The sequence below is a fragment of the Rhinopithecus bieti genome, unplaced genomic scaffold (genome assembly GCF_001698545.2).
Source record: "Rhinopithecus bieti isolate Rb0 unplaced genomic scaffold, ASM169854v2 scaffold_11401, whole genome shotgun sequence".
NCBI classification, from domain to species: domain Eukaryota; kingdom Metazoa; phylum Chordata; class Mammalia; order Primates; family Cercopithecidae; genus Rhinopithecus; species Rhinopithecus bieti.
In genome coordinates, this window is record NW_016807151.1 from 1,677,812 (window position 1) to 1,695,453 (window position 17,642).

The 17,642-nt window shown below is 43.9% G+C and overlaps 1 protein-coding gene across 1 annotated transcript in view; it reads left to right on the top strand.

Annotated features, from left to right (window-relative positions):
- The window catches only part of KIAA1549 (KIAA1549 ortholog), a 155,616-nt gene that overhangs the window by 96,281 nt on the left and 41,693 nt on the right, over window positions 1-17,642 (top strand). The window contains exons 11-13 of the mRNA XM_017880382.1: window positions 9,474-9,670; window positions 11,439-11,554; window positions 14,646-14,660. Coding sequence (XP_017735871.1) covers window positions 9,474-9,670; window positions 11,439-11,554; window positions 14,646-14,660 — 328 coding nt within the window. The remainder of the gene's footprint in view (window positions 1-9,473; window positions 9,671-11,438; window positions 11,555-14,645; window positions 14,661-17,642) is intronic.

A 17,642-nucleotide genomic window follows, 5' to 3' on the forward strand; every position in this document is an offset into this window, starting at 1 on the left:
TTACGCTGTGAGCAGTGGGCAACCATTAAAAGGTTTGCAGCAGGGAGAGCAGCTTGAACACATTTGCTTTTGGAATGATCCCTCTGGGAGGCAGTGTGGACAGTGGATTGAAAAGAGGCTCTGTGAGCATTTCGTTCCATCTCAGCCAAGGTCAGCTCATTCCCTACGGTTGCTGTTTGATTCTCTGCAAAGGTCCCCTGTCACACCTAACGTGTAGGTGGTCTCAGTTCACCCACAGCTGGCCGACCGTGCTGGGTGTCGCCTGTGGGTGGGAGAATCTGGGAGCCCTGCTCTCTCAAACTCCGGGACCACAGGGTTATGGGAGCCCCTGTGTGGGGCTATACTGAAGACAAACAGATGGGAATAACTTTGCCTTGTCTTCACCTCCTAAATGGAAACAGCATGGCGGTTGTGGTGACTTTTCACAAATGACATCAATCAGGTAATAAATGCTTACAAAGGCACTCTCTATATGATGGCAAATTTTTATTCAGGCACTTTTGGGATTTGCTGTGTGTTTCTATTGTCATCTCAACTGCTCCTTCCCAGGGGCTCAGGCTAACCCCAATACTGCGGGCTTCACTGCATCCTGTGCCACCTGGGCTGTATTGTATTTATGGCCCATGCGTTCACATTCGTCAGGCGTCTCTCTCGTTCCTTGGCTGACCTGCCCACTGCTCAGTCTCCTTGGCTTATTGGTGACGTATTCCGGTGGGGCACAGACACTCTGGCCTGTTCCCTCTGTGATATATTAAAGAGAGGAAGAACAAAAGAGCCATCCTTCTTCAGAAATAACTCGGTCCTAATATGAATATTGAACACTCTAATTAATCTTGACTCTTCTTTTATAAAATACTGATTAAACCTATGCTGCATGCGGGAGGGAACTGGAGACATTGTATACCAGCCAGACTGAACTGTAGATTCTATTTTAAAAGAAGTGGAAAAACTAGAAAAAGTGATCTGGCAAGTAGGGATGAGACAAAAGAAGGCAATTATCTAAGGGAGGAGGGGCAGTGTTCCCTCTAGGTTTTCCTTCTGTGTGCAGATGGCTTTTGTTTTGTGCATAATACGCACAGATTGGTTGCCAAATTTCTATTGGTATAGAAGGTGATGACTCACTCAGCTTGTGAGAAGTGCAAGGATCTGATGGATGGATGGATTTAAAGATGTTGGTCAGAATCAACAGTAAGCCAACAGGACTTGTATATTTCATTTATGACAGGTGCCTTTTCTTGGTTACCCATAAAACCAGTAAGTTTGGTACTTCACTTGACCATTCTGAAATTCATTTGGCCATCAGACATTTCTTGAGGGACCCTGTGTCACATCTTGTTGTTAACTTAACAAAATATTGTATCCAGATTCTTACTTACAACTCTATTGATGCCTTAGAATTCTTAGCTGTATATTAGCTGCTCGATGTTTCATCAATCAACAGAAATAATAATGCTGTCAGCATCATTTGTAGGGTACATTGGCATTTGTGAAGCATTTTCATTAATACTATCATATGTGTTTCCTATATGGGCCCTGAGAGTACGTGAGGGAAGACATTTAGGTGCCTAGGCTTGGGCCACGTACACTGCCCTATAGAGGCAATACTGTTTGTATTTTTACGTTATTCACTTTGGAGACCTCTGCTTAGGGGAGGCCATCTGTAGCTCCTTTTCCATTTTGGTAAAGTAAACCACCTAACCTGTTAAAAACAAAACAAAACAGTTGCCCAGTCATTAGAGGCATTCACTTTCTTACTGGGAAGTATACCAAAAAGGATTTCAGCAAGGTTTATTAAATGATGGAGGTGATGATTAAATGACTCTTACTATATCTGTTTTCTTTCACTTAGAGGCACCTTGTATGTTAATGAGGTGCTGCTGGGGTAAAAGCAACCCCATAAAATTGGAAATTGCTCCTGTTAGGATTTTTGTCATCAGCTGTGAATAAGTGGCATCAAATTTCAATTTTCTCAGACATCTGAAAAAGGCTTGACAGATGGACATTTGAGAATTACATAGATGGATTAATATTTCATTTCAAGATGAAAATAATATTTATAATTACGTATTTCATAAATTAGGACCTCATGTCAAAGTCTGAGAAAGGAATCATCTTAATCACACGAAACGGGTTTTTTAATGTGCAGGAGGGTTACCTCTTAGCCTGCCTAATTTTTCATCTACCCATACATACATCAGTGATTTGCTTTTAAGAGAGCAGTTGAATCTTTGTGGAAATTTACAACAAAAGAAAAAAATATTCCACTAGTAAGTATGGGGTTTAGAAAAGACATATAGATGATTGCTGTTAAGTGCATTGTGGTAGAATCTAAACAAGTTGCTGTGTAGTTATTCTAAATCCATTAAGTACACAGGGACAACAGATAAACCAGCAGAGAAGGGGGTCATGGACCAGTGAACAAGTGACTTGCATTCAAGCAATCTGGACACAGATGTGCAGTATCCAGTAATCAATCATTTGAAAGAAGTTAATGAAAATATCCTGCAAGTGTGAGTAAGTGTACAGGACAGTATACAGTATTAACTCAGCTCTCCCTTATTTGTTCTTTTGAAGTTGTAATTTTGATCTTTCAGAAGTAAACATGGACCTTTTCACCCCTTTTTCCTTTTAATCCAAAATCTGTTGTTAAGACCCCAGCTGAGTCCCCGTGGACAAGGGTACTTGCCAGGCTTTCGTTCCTGAGGATGGTGAGCTCGCGGACAGCGTGTGCTTTGTGGCCCCTTGGGTTTCCCACACACTGCTGAACGGATCTTGAACATTGCAGTTGTCACAGAGATAAAGCACAGAGCCCTGTCATGAGTTTGTCCCCCAGATGAAATCAGACAGTGCCCTTGGCGTTTCTCACTGCCGTCCTCTTCCCTGTTCTTGGATTCTTCTGCGAGAGTGAACTGTTCTTCAATGGCTGGGAGATGGCAGAGGGGAAGCTATGAAATAAAACCCTCACTGCTGCTGCTGCTGCTGCCACCTCCTCTACAGAATATCTAAGTTCACATTTTCCCACCATGGAACCAATTGTCCTATTTCTTGGCTATATTTCTCTCTCATTTCTTTTTTTTTTTTTTTTTTGAGACGGAGTCTTGCTGTGTCGCCCAGGCTGGAGCGATCTCGGCTCACTGCAAGCTCCGCCTCCCGGGTTCCCGCCATTCTCCCGCCTCAGCCTCCGAGTAGCTGGGACTACAGGTGCCCGCCACCACGCCCGGCTAGTTTTTTTTTTTTTTGTATTTTAGTAGAGACGGGGTTTCACCATGCTAGCCAGGAGGGTCTCGATCTCCTGACCTCGTGATCCACCCGCCTCGGCCTCCCAAAGTGCTGGGATTACAGGCTTGAGCCACCGTGCCCGGCCTTCTCTCTCATTTCTTTAAGAGAGAAAGCAAGCCATACTGCAAGTTTATTGTGCCTTGATTGACAAAGACTGGCATTTTGAATTGTGATGTTATCTGATGTTCCCGAGGTTTCTACATCTCTGGGCAGAGCACCACAGGAAGCTGCTGCATGGATGACAGGCAGGCCTCTCTCCTGTAAAGTAGGAGGACTTGGGAAAGGGAAGGTATGAGGGGGAGCCAACATGCTGCCCGGACCACAGGCACGTGCTGGACAGCTCTCAGGAAAATCACTCGTGTGGGGAGGGCTTGTACAGAGGTGTGCATCTGCAGTGATCCCTGTAAAAGGGCTGCCTACTCCTAGGAAACTGTGTGTCTGCCCCCGGGGTTTGGGTTAGACCAGTTGAAACTCAGGGTGCTAGTTCATGGGTCACAGATGAGAAAATAAATGTATTTTATTTAAATACGTTTTTAATATATGTATTTAAAGAAATATCTAATGATGCATTTATTTTATGTAAATAAATATTTAATTTAACTAAGTTACACAAGTGCTTAATAAATTTAATTTAAATAAGTATTTAGTAATAAATAGGTCGGGCACGGTGGCTCATGCCTGTAATGCCAGCACTTTGGGAGGCTGAAGCTGGCGGATCACCTAAGATCAGGTGTTCGAGACCAGCCTGGCCAACATGGTGAAACCCTATCTGTAATTAAAAAACAAACAAACATAAAAGCCAGACGTAGTGGTGCACGCCTGCAGTCCCAGCTAATTGGGAGGCTGAGGCAGGAGAATCGCTTGAAACCAGGAGATGGAGATTGCAGTAAGCCGACATCGTACCATTGCATTCCAGCCTGGGCGACAGAGTGAGACTCCATCTCAAAAAAAAATCGTAATAAATAAATTTATTTAAATAAATGATAAATGGGGCATGCAATGGAGCAGCAGGTTTGGATCTGTCATTTGCAAAACAGTGTTCTTGGGCTCATGAACTGCTGAAGTAGGGGAGTGGTGTACTCCTGTAACAGGAGCTTATTAATTGGAAAACAGAGGAAGTAGCTTTTGGCTTTTGTTTCATTTTTGTAAACTGTATTTACTGTAAGTTTTGTCCCCCTCTGCTGGCATAAATCATTGTTGCAGATGACATTCCTTCTACCTATTGATCCAATAATTTTAGCTTAAAAAAGACCTTAAGGCTGGTCTCAGTGGCTCACGTCTATAATCCCAGCGCTTTGGGAGGCCAAGGCAGGAGGATTGCTTGAGCCCTGGAGTTCAAGACCAGCTGGGCAATGTAGCAAGATCCTGTCTCTACAAAAAAATTTTTAAAAAATTAGCCAGACATGGTGGCACACATCTGTGGTCCCAGCTCCTTGGGAGGCTCAGGTGGGAGGATCGCTTGGGCTTGGGAAATGGAGGCTGCAGTGAGCTGAGACTGTGCTATTGCACTCCAACCTGGGTGACAGAGTGAGACCACATGAAATGAAAAAAAAAAAACACCTTACGTCACAAACCTAAGCCACTGATGTTGTTACTCATTTGTGCATAAAGTTAGCATAAAGACGACAAAGCCTTTTGTGTCTATGCTAAATATATTGTCTAAAATCACCCCTTAGATCTGTTTGGCCTTTGTCTTTTGACTGACAGGACTCTGTAGGGGTGTGTGCATGTGAGTGGAAAAACTCAAACTATGTTTCTTCTCTGCGCTCATACCACACAACAACAGTCAACGCAGGAGACTTCTGTGACTAAATTTGTGGAGGCTTTCCTCACACACCAAGCAGCAGTTATCAGCTGGGTGTCCTTGAATTCATTTCTGACACTCCACTGGGAGGTAGCCTCAGATCCTACAGGTGGAGGGCTCAGTCCCCAAGACTGTCCTCCTCCACCTGCACCAGTCACAAGTGTAGGTCTCTGGAACTTCTGACCAACTGGGTTCAATGAAGTTGGGGTTCCCACCATCACTTTTTGGGTTTGATTAATTTGCTAGAGCAGTTCACAGGACTTGGAGAAACACTTATGTTTACCAGTTTATCACAAAGGATATGTTAACAGAAAAACCAAACTCCATAAAATACCTTAAAGAGGTTTATTCTGAGCCAGAATGAGTGACCATAGCCTGAGAAAGCACAAACCCAAGAAGTTGTGAGTAAATGGCCCGAGGTGGTCAGATTACAATTTGGATGGATACTGTTGCCATTGCGTCTGGCTGGGGCCGTCATTGTGGGTGGTAAAGGAATTTACCAAGACAGCCGCAGGCTATTATTTCTCTAATAAGGCAGACTTATTAGAGAAAGTATGAAGATAATGTTGCAAGGGTGCAGTGGCCAGTACAGCAGAGAAGGGGCTGTCGGGCAAGAGACAGGGCAGGAGAGAAGTTTTACGGGTCATGCTGCTGGGACTATGAGCAGAATGAGGTGTTTGGAAACAGGATGTCGTGCCAGTAGGTTGTCTGTGATGAGCTGTTTCTCAGAACAATTGTTCTCCCCTACCTGGGACCCCTTTCTCATTGTTACTTATCAGGACTCCACATACATACGTTTATTTTTGTTTTGTTTTTTTTTTTTTTTTTTGAAACAGAGTTTCGCTCTTGTCCCCCAGGCTGGAGTGCAATGGTGCGATATTGGCTCACCACAACCTCCACCTCCTGGGTTCAAGTGATTCTCCTGCCTCTGCCTCCCTAGTAGCTGGGATTACAGGCATGTGTCACCATGCCCGGCTAATTTTGTATTTTTAGTAGAGATGGGGTTTCTCCACGTTGGTCAGGCTGGTCTCGAACTTCTGACCTTAGAGGATCCACCCGTTTCGGCCTCCCAAAGTGTTGGGATTACAGGCGTGAGCCACCGTGCCCAGCCTTCCACATAAACATTATAAAGAGACAGGAGTTACAGGAAAAGAAATAACCCAGTACATAGAAGCTCGGCCTGAAAAGGCGGAATATCTTGAAGTGAGGGGCTTACAAGTCATAGGTGTGTTTTAGGATTCTTTAGTTGGCAATTGGTTGAGAGAGTTAAGTTTTGTCTAAAGACTGAAAGTCACTTCAAAGGAATGCTTAAGATAAGGGGTCTGCTGTCTGCCATGTGATGCTATACCAGAGTCAGGTTAGAAAGTAAGCCACATTATAGCGGGTTAATTAAAAAAAAAAAAAATTTAACCAAATTTTATTGTTTGTAGGGTGTGACTTAACACTCCTTTGCATGGCTTTAAGTCTTGTTTATAATTTGGTATCTTATTATCCAAAGAATCTGTTCTGTCAGGCTTATACTCTCTGTTTTAATATTAATGCTGTTCAGTTTTGCCTAAACTCTAAAAGGGAGGGGCTGTCATGACGCATGTCCCACCTCCCTTCCTGCTACGGCCAGTAATTCAGTTTTTCAGGTTTCTCTGAAGTCCCTTTGGCCAAGAGGGGGCCTGTTCAGTAGGTTTGGGGCTTAGGATTTTATTCTTGGTTTACAGATATTACAAAGCGCAAGCACACATATGAAGAGGTGCATAGGGTGAGGTATGGGGGGACTTGGGGGTGCAGAGGTTCTCTGCCCTCCGTGGGGGTGCTACCCTCCAGGAACCTCCACAGCGTTCAGCTTTCCAGAAGCTCCCTGGACCCTGCCCTTTTGGGTTTTTCTGGAGGCTGCTTTACATAGGCCTGTTTGGTTAAACCATTGGCTATTGGTGATCAACTTAACCTTCAGCCCCTCTCCCCTCCCTGAAGGTTGGGGGGTGGGACTGAATGCCCTGACCCTTGCATCATGCCTGGGGCTCTGTAGTGAGCAGCCGTCAATCCTGCAGCTACCTTGGGGCTGCTGCTGTCAGTCAACTCACTAGCCTGCAAAAAGACATCCTCTGGGGACTCCACGTATTTTAGGAGGTGTACGCCAGGAAACGGGATGAAGACCAGATAAGTGTTTAGAGTGTCACCGTGTGGATGTAGAATATTCCTGGCCAGGAGGGAGGGCTTCGGTTTGCTTTTGGCATTCCATGGAGGAGACCCCTTGGGACAACCATTGCTATGCAGTTTATTTCCCTGTGCTTTGCAAGCTTGAATTAAGGAAACTGTGTGGCACTTTTCATGTCATCAGAAATACTGTTATTGTCCACATTTCTGCATACTTTGGAGAGTCTTTCCAAGGGCACTGTGGTTCATGCCTGTAATCCTGGCACTTCGGACATCCAAGGTGGGTGGATCGCTGGAGACCAGGAGTTTGAGACCAGCCTGGGCAACATAGTGAGACCCCATCTCTACTAAAAATACCAAAAAATTACCCCAGCGTGCTGGCGTGCACCCATAATCCCAGCTGCTTGGGAGGCTGAGGTAGGAGAATTGCTTGAACCCGGGAGGCAGAGGTTGCAGTGAGCTGAGATTGTACCACTGTACTTTAGCCTGGGTGATGGAGCCAGACTCTGTCTTAAAAAAAAAAAAAAATAAAAGAAATTTGAACAATAACAAATAGCTTTTTTTTTGTTTTTTTTTTTGAGATGGAGTCTCACTCTTTCACCCAGGCTGTAGTGCACTGGCATGATCTCAGTTTACTGCAACTTCTGACTCTCAGGTTCAAGTGATTCTCCTCCCTCACCCTCCTGAGTAGCTGGGATTACAGGTGTGCACCACCATGCCTGGCTAATTTTTGTGTTTTTTTTTAGTAGAGACGGGGTTTCATCATGTTGGCCAGGCTGGTCTCGAACTCCTGACCTCAGATGATCGGCCCAACTCGGCCTCCCTAAGTGCTGGGATTACAGATGTGAGCCACTGCGCCTGGCCAACAAATAACATGTTTGATGACATAATATCTTACCACAGCACTAGAAGCTAAGAGCTGGCATCCCTAGTTGCAGCCTCAGGGGTCTGTCATGGGTTTGGTGTGGGGTGATGCCGCGGATCCCTGGAGAGGAATCCTGCATCCACTGGTTTGAGTGGGGGATGTTTTTGAAGAGCCCTTTCTCCTTCAGTTTTGTGCCATTCCTTCTTCTGACCACTTCTTTCTAGAAATTCTTTGTTCCCTTTGCTTCTATTACATGGAACTTTCCAAATTCTTCTATTTCTCTGAAATCACATTCTATTTTCTTCCTTGCTTCCTTTTTCTCTTCTTAGCCCCAAACTATTAGATGTTCTCCAACACCTTCTCCACAGAATCTGTATTTATGTTGAAAAACTCAACTCCCCTACCTGTCACCTTTATGTGGGTGGTTCTTAAAGTCACTCTGAGCCTGCACATTCCCCCAGGCTATGCTTCCCCACCTCCAGCTACACTAAGCTGACATCCTTTGGGGCCTCAAATTAAGTGTGTTTGAAATGAAACCTGTCATTTTGTCTTGAGCCATCATTCCTGTATGACTTGCCTCTTTCCCTTAATGTCACTTTCAGGCTTCACGATGCCCTGCCCCAAAATTCACGTCCTCATTGGCTTCTTTCTCTTCCTTTGCCTCTCGTGTCTATTTGGTTTCTGGGTCTTTCTGCCTGATCCCTAGAGCTGTTCATTCCTTCCCATGTTCACTGCTAAGATTTGGGGCTCATGTCTTTGTGATTTTATGCGCATGGCATGGCCAGGCTCTCTTCCTGTTTCCTTGGTGTCCTATGTGCTTGGATTTTAGAAATCAGCCTGTGGTTTTCTGATTTCCTAGAGGGCCAGCTCCAGAAGCTGGCGTTTTTGGAGTTATCCATATACAGACTGGACTTCTCTCTCATGCTCCTACGCTCTGATCCACCCAGCATAGCCAATGTGATTTCTTCTCAGGCCTCAGTGTTCTCTGCTTTCTGATATCATCTAGAACATTCTCTTTGTAGCCTCCTCTTTCTGTTTCCAAGTCCTGTCTGTTCTCAAGACCTGGCTTTGGTCCCCACTACCCTATAAAGAATATCTTGCTCCTGCCACATGGCACGTGGTATGCTGCTGTGACAGCAGGTCAGGTGTTGCCCTGGGGTCTAGCTATTTAATCCTTGTACTCTTGTTTAATCTTTCACAAGTGTCTGTCTTCTCCTGGAACTCTGGGTATAAACAGAACCTGGCAGGCAGTCCATGTTCTAGCAATGCTTGTTGGATTGGAGTGGTGGAATTGCCAGCACAGTCTTCGGTCAGAAGTTGTGCTCCTCTCGTCCGCCTTGGATTCCGGGTTAACAATCTTGTTTGTGTGTGTTTCAGCTGCAGATCCCGAGTGTGAAGGGCTTCGATTTTGCTAAGCAGCATCTGGGTCAGCACAATAAAGACGACATATTGATTATTCATGAGCCAGCGCCACTGCCAGGACCTCTGAAGGACCACACCACGCCCTCGGAAAATGGGGATGTGCCAAGCCCCAAGTCAAAGATCCCTTCCAAGAACGTCCGTCACAGAGGAAGGTTATTATTGGGCTTTCTGTATTATTCTTTGTTGCAGAGCATGCTTCTGTTATCAGGCTGTGGGTTTCTGATGCCACAAGGGCTAATGGTGAGTGCAGCCCTGCATCTGTCTGCAGCCCAGGAGACTGATGACTTGACCAAAGTCACACACGAGCCCAATAGTGTTTCTGAGCCACTCTCACGGGCTGTCAAAGAAGGCTGTGTGATTTCTTTCCCTACACAGTTGAAGATCATGAATCACTGTCTGTGATGGTTTGAGGGTCCCCATCAGACTTGATCAGGGATTGAGCAGCTCGTGTGTATCTATCCCAAGGGGAGCATGCTAGGCCCCATGGAGATAATATCAGAAATAACATAGAAGAGTGCATGGCACATGGTAGGTGCTCAGCCTACGGCCACTGTGTCCATGCCTGGGATGCCAGCAGCTTCTGCGACTTCATTGCTTTGTCTGCAGGTGGCCTTCATCGCGTCTTCCTGTGTTTGCTTTGTTTTTCTCTGGCTGCTCATGTATGTCACCTTTGTCAGGATATCACACAAGACTCTTCACTGCCTCCTCCCTGCCTCGCTCCCATTTCCCAATTTATTTCTATTACTCCTCTCAAAGTATAGCACACGGAGAATTGTTTATTAGTTTTCCAAGCTACCTGGAAGCCGCTCCTCACCCTCTGACCACATGAGAAGGGCTCTAGCTCTGCGAAAGAAGACAGAGTTCAGAGTCGTGTTCGTTAAGTTGACTTTCCATCCTAGCACCATCAGCCTTTGGCTACTGAAGCCTCCTGTTGTCAGCCTTTCTTTGAGCTTTGGAACGCTAAATCCCGATTTCCTGCTAAGAGCAAAAAAAAAGTGTGTGATCATACCAACATTTGAAACGATGTCATGATTTCTGTCTTATCGGAAAACCTACCCCAGGGGTTCTGTCCTAGTTTTAACAATGTAATAGATGTCAGAACATGATCTTTACAAAAGAAAATGAGTTATATAGAGAGATGCTATTTGATAATTTTGCAGGCTAAGAATAAATGGAATCATTGAAGATTATTTCATATGCAAGTAAAATTTTGCAAAGTGTTTTTTTTTTTTTTTTCTTGCCTGGTAGCCTTGTCATTGACATTTAGTCATGACAGCTCAGTGGTCTGCATGGTTAATACAATGTTTTAGCATCTTTCTGGGCACCAGAATGTCTTGGCGTTCCACATTGTCATTGAAGCCAGGGAGCCTAAGGAATCGGAGCCAACTGATGAAGGAATTTTCCCTGGTGCAAGCTGGGTGCCATGATACCTTTGCTTTTTATATATAGAATCAAATCTCAGTGTAAGCACCTTCCAAAGATCTGGAGTTATTTGGGGTGACTGCAGAGCTACCCTGGCATCCTGAGGATTCTGCAGACCTAGTTAATCCTGAACCCCAGTCCTCTTTGATCCAACTCATGCTGAACCCAGACTGCTGGTCCAGAAATGACTGGGGGCCAGGGGCTGAACCTTGAGCCCTGGTAGCTGTGGGACTTTCCTCCTATCTGGCACTTACTTGTCTAGCATTTGTTGAAATGCAGCCTGCTGAGCCATTTAGTAAGCCGCATTAATCTGTCTTCAGGAAGTGACTGTGGTGTTAATGTGATCCTTGAAGACGCTGTGCTATGGAGTAATTTTTTGGACTGTTTCATTTCTGCTGGTTTTGCCTGGAAGCCTGACTTCCACACATAAATTAATGTGACTTTTTCCTTTTCATTCTTTCTTGATTCTAAAGTTTGCAATTCATTTTGTGTCTGCAGAGTTTCTCCCTCAGATGCTGACTCTACGGTCAGCGAAGAGTCCAGCGAGAGGGACGCAGGAGATAAGACACCAGGAGCCGTCAACGATGGCAGGTCCCACAGAGCCCCGCAGAGCGGTCTGTGACTCTTCTGGTTCTTCCCATTAAAAGTAGTCCCTATGAAAGTCCGAAGGCTAGGGCCTGACATTCCTTCAAATGCTAAACCCTTAAAAAAAAATCTGGGCAATGGAAAATTCATCGTTCCTGTGGTTTCTTAGCACCAGTTGTCACCATCTAACGTGGTATTGGTGTCTGCTTTGGGGCCAGGGATTCACTGGGATATGTCTTAAGGTTAATAGCCTCATTTCACTCTAGAGTCCTCACCCTAGAGGTCAAGGAGGAAGCACACTGAAACCAGAGTCTCAAAAACTGCCCCCAGGATTCGTAGCTTTCTTAGGAAGCAATTCAAGGATTCACAGCTGTCACTGTCAGAAAGTTGTTTGTTTATCATAGGCCCAAGTCCATTCTGTTTAGTTCTGTTCCTAGAGCTTTCTTCCAGCAGGTGGTTTAGTGTGATCAGACGGTTTAGCATGTTTGCTTTGGGAGTCACATACAGCTTCATAGGCCAGGTATAAGATGAACTTCACTCCTGTTCTAAAGGGTATGACTGTTGAGACTGATGCCCTGTTATAAAGTGAGATCCACAAGTCTTTAGACTTGGGAGCATTTTTTTGGAGTGATAGCAAGGTAGCTTGTTTTTAGTGTAATAGGTTGTATTAAATAGATGTGCTGCTACAGCTATTGTATTTGATGGAGGTTTATTTTTATTTAAGGATTACATTTCAGTAATGCAAAGATAATTGGGAGGCCTCAGGATATTATTATTACTATTTTTTTTTGAGACAGGGTCTTGCTCTGTCACAGAGGCTGGCGTGCAGTGGCACAGTCCCGGCTCACTGCAGCCTCGACCTCCCAGGCTCTGGCTATCCTCCCACCTCAGTCTTCCTAGTAGCTGGGATTACAGGCCTATGCCATCACACCTGGCTGATTTTTGTATCTTTTTGTAGAGATGGGGTTTCACCATGTTGCTCAGACTGGTCTTGAACTCCTGGACTCAAGCGATCCATCTGCCTCGCCTTCCCAAAGTGCTGGGATTATAGGCATGAGCCACCACGCCTGGCCAGGATATTATTTTTAATAGTAATTTTTATATTTACAGTGTTTAGTCATACATTTCTCTGTATGGAAATGCAGTGCAGAGTGAACTGTATTGTAGAAATGAACAGACTCTAGACAGAAGCCTGGGGGCCTCTCCTCTCACTGACACACTTGTGGCCTCACAGGTGTTCAAGGCTCCTGTGGGGCTGCACTAGCCGGTCCTTGCAGTTCCTTCCAGCTCCTTCCACTTAGTTCTTTTGTAATGTTAAGGACATCCCCTTAGAAAAAGGGAAGAGTTTTTTCTTTGGATGTAGTTTTTCAAAATCTTAAAAATTATTTAGCACCATGGTAACAGATGCTGTTTCTGATAGACAGGATTAGAATCTCGTTTTGATCCTTGGAAAGAAATATTTGGTGGGGAGTGGAAAGAGCTCTGGATTTTATCAAGTTCTGTTCATTGCTTATCTGAGAAAACCTTACTTTCAGTGCCTGCGTTTTATGCTGTCTGATGGCATTACAACCAGTATATTATATAAGAATAGCAAAAATCAAACACCACTATCAACATAGGCTCAGAAGCCAGGTAGTAAGCATCACAGCTCTGGGACCGAGAGTTGAATGTGAAGGAGAGAAGCGAATTAGATGATTTTGTGAATATTAGAAGCTCAGATGCTGCTGTTATAATTTGAAGAGATACCAGAATCTGTACATTATTTTCATGTTGTAGAAAGATAGTTTTCTCACTATAAATATCAGTTTACTTTTAGAACTTTGTTTACTTCTTGAAAGGTGCTATAAGATAGCTTTAATGCTGCCATGTAGGTATTTTATTGCTTGCATAGAAACTTAAATATCCTATTTTAAAATATTCTGAGTTTTTCTCCTAGCTTTCTGTTATTTTATTTTTTAAAACTTTTTGCTTTTTGAGACAGAGTCTCTTCCTGTTGCCTAGGCTGTAGGGCAGTGGCGTGATCTTGGCTCACTGCAACCTCTGCCTCCCAGGCTCAAATGATTCTCGTGACTCAGCCTCCTGAGTAGCTGGGATTATAGACGTACACCACCACATCTGGCCAATTTTTGTATTTTTAGTAGAGACAGGGTGTCCCCATGTTGGCCAGGCTGGTTTTGAACTCCTGGCCTCATGTGGTCTGCCTGCCTTGGCCTCCCAAAGTGCTGGGATTATAGGCATGAGCCACCTCTCTGGCCTATTTTATAATTCACATAAAAAATCTTGCTTTTGTTGAAAGTCACAATGAAGTACAAATTAATGGAGATGGGAGTGGGGAGGGAGACTACTTGAGATCCATTCTGGAGCCCTCTTCCATGTTGCCGTGGGACCAGCATTCCCTTTCACTCCTGCGGGTGGCACAGCCACCGGCTCTCTTTAGGCTTCTTGGCAAGGCTGTTGATGACTGTCCCAGGTCATGTGGCATATTAAGGACCCACCTTGCAATGGAAGCTGAGAGAAGACTGTTGTTTCAGTTTTGGTAAATTGGAGGTTGTGCTTTATTCCTTTTCCAGCTGACTGTTTTTGGAAGGTGACTAGGCCCTGACACATACCCTCATGGCCATCCATGAACCCTTAAAATATTATTTACTCAAATGTCACTGTGTTCACAGCCATTGCAGCTTTTTTTTTTTTTTTTTTTGAGACGGAGTTTCACTCTGTCACCCAGGCTGGAGTGCAGTGGCTGGATCTCAGCTCACTGCAAGCTCCGCCTCCCGGGTTTACGCCATCCTCCTGCCTCAGCCTCCCGAGTAGCTGGGACTACAGGCACCCGCCACCTCGCCTGGCTAGTTTTTTGTATTTTTTAGTAGAGATGGGGTTTCACTGTGTTAGCCAGGATGGTCTCGATCTCCTGACCTCGTGATCCGCCTGTCTCGGCCTCCCAAAGTGCTGGGATTATAGGCTTCAGCCACCGCGCCCGGCCCATTGCAGCTTTAAAATAATTTACATCATAACCACTGGTTCCCCTTAGTGAAGATGTGAAGGGAGAGATGAGGTAGGAGATGGGCTGCCATTGCTGCGTCTGTGCATAATTGTTTTTCTCTCTCTCCCTTTTATCATCAGGAATATACCAAGTAGGTAAGCATTGCAAAATACTCAGCATTCTTTTATGCTCTCCTTAGATTGCATGTGTGCAAGTGTGTGATTTTTAAGTAGTTAAAACTTTGTTCATTTGAATCCCACAAATTCCAAATTCTAGAATTGCACATGCAAACCAAGCTGGCACTGACTTTTGCATGTGCTAAGGAGCTTGCAGTGCTCGCTTCAGCAGCATATAGACTAAAATTGAAACGCAACAAAGATGAGCGTGGCCCCTGTGCAAGGATGACATGCATATTTGGGAAGCATTCCATATTTTAAAAAAATTAAAAGAGTTTTCAAAATAGTTTAAATGAGATTGAGTACATATAACAATGAAGTTTTTCAAGTAATTTTGGAATACCATACTATTTATAAAATGATTGAGATCATAAAGTATAATTCTTATCTTTTCATGAAGGCAGATTCTCAGAGATCTTTTCAAGGTAAAATTTTATAAACATAGTGGAGATGACTACAGTCATGGAGTCATCCATTTAGCAAATGCTTGCTAAGTGCCTGTGGTGTGTCAGGTGCTGGTGATGCAGTGACGATGAGATAAACATGATTGCTGTCTCACAGGATATTAACATGGGTTGGACACATTAGTAAAGATGCAGTTTTCTAGCCTGGGCAACATAGCGAGACTCTGCCTCTACAAAAAATAGAAAAAATTAGCCAGGCCTGGTGGTGTGTGCCTGTGGTCCCACCTACTGAAGAGGCTGAGGTGGGAGGATCACTTGAGCCTGGGAGGTCGAGGCTGCAGTGCTCTGTGATTGCATCACCACACTCCAATCTGGGTGACAGAGTGAGACCCTGTCTCGAGGGGGAAAAACAAAAAAATGGTTTGATTATATTTACTTGTAGATAATGAAATAATCTCTTTAAAAATGCTCTCTTGCTTTGACATTTTAGTAATTCAGACTGAACTTTTCTCTTTCATTTTGCTTTGTTGACATTATCCTATTCCGTACAATCCTATATACTGTAATTATTTATTTATTTTGCTTACCCAGTCTGGAGTGCAGTGGCACAATCACAGCTCACTGCAGCCTTGGGCTCAAGCAGTTCTCTCACCTCAGCCTCCTGAGTAGCTGGGACTACAGGAGCATACCACCCCCAGCTAATTTTTTATTTACTTTTTGTAGAGACGAGGTCTTGCCATGTTGCCCAGGCTGGTTTTGAACTCCTGGGCTCAAGCAATCCTCCTGCGTTAGCCTCTCAAAGTGCTGGGATTATAGGCATGAGCCACCATGCCCAGCCCTTTTCTTTCTTTTTAAGATTTTTATTTATATTTTAACTGATGGTAAGAAAACATACATTTATGGTGTACAACATGATGTGTTTTTTGCTTTTATTATTTTTAGTTGACACATAATACTTGCAAATATTTATGGAGGACATTGTGTTATTTCCATGTATGAATATACTATGTGATGATCAAATCAGGGTAATTAGCGTATCTGTCACCACAGGCAAAGTTATCATTACTTTGCCTTGGGAACATTCAAAATCTGCTCTTCAAGCTAATTGAAAATATACAATAAATTATTAGAGTCACCCTACAGTGCCTATAGGTGCTCAACCCATTCCTCCTCTCTAGCTGTGCACTGTTATTTTTATTTTTTTGAGATGCAGTCTCATTCTGTTGCCCAGGCTGGGGTGCAGTGGTGCAGTCAGGGCTCACTGCAGCCTTGACCTCCCAGGCTCAGGTGATCATCCCTTCTCAGCCTCTTGATAGCTGGGCCTGCAGATGCACACCCCCACGCCATGTTGCCCAGGCTGGTCTAGAACTCCTGGGCTCAAGTTACCCTCCCGCCTCAGCCTATCAAAGTGCTGGGATTCCAGGCGAGAGTCACCATGTCCAGCCTCTAGTTGTGCTTTTGTATCTGTTAACCAACCTTTGTCTCTGTCCCTCCTCTTCCCTTCCCAGCCTCAAGTTACCTTACTAGTCTACTCTCCACTTCTAGATCAACTTTCCAGCTTCCACATATGAGCGAGAACAGTGCAGTGTTTATCCTTCTGTGCCTGGCCTATTTACTTAATGTCGTCCAGGCTCGTCCGTATTGCTGCAGATGACAGGATTTCATTCTTTCTTATGGCTAAATTGTGATGTTTTGATATGTGTATGCATTGTGGACTGGCTAAATCAAGCTATTTAACATATACATTACCTCATGTACTTATTTTTTGTGATAACACTTAAAATCTACTCTCTTAGCTGTTTTCAAGTATACAATATATTGTTATTAATTATAGTTACCATGAGGTCGAATAGGTATCTTGACTATATAGTAAAATTTATATCATTACTTCTAAAAAATAATTGAAGAGAAAGGGGTTTTAATCCAAGTTCCTACTTGCCTTAAGGCAGGATTCACACAGCATTAATCTCTGTGTGTCCATTGTACTTTGTACTAATCATTAGTGTCCAGGGAGCTTTTTTGAGAAAAACTGTGCAATGCATAGCAAGCAATAATATATAACATATATATTAATATATGATATATAAGTATATAATATGTAATATCTAATTATTAATATAATAGTAATATATTACTAATTATATAATACATTACATATAATATACAGGTCTATAAATAAAAATATATAATTATAATATGTGTGATATAATTATATAATATATATGTGTGATATATATTATATGTATATGTAAAAAAAATTAAAAGCCCCTCTTTTCAGCCATGTCGAAGGACTGGGTTCTGGGCAGTATGGAAGCTGGAAGACTTTCTGCACCTCTTATTTCCTCTCCTCTGCTTGGTCCCTCAGCTGTGTAGAGTGGCCCAGGGTCTATGCATCCCCTCCTTCTCTGGTTGCAGTCTATGAACAGTTCAGTGAGGATGAAGCAAGGGCCGTGACTACAGTGGGAGGGAGTGAGTCAGGCTCTGGACAGGAGCCCAGTCTCAGGCTGCCACTCCAGTGGTACCCAGGCAGGGCTGACAGCCTAGTGAGGAGGGGCCT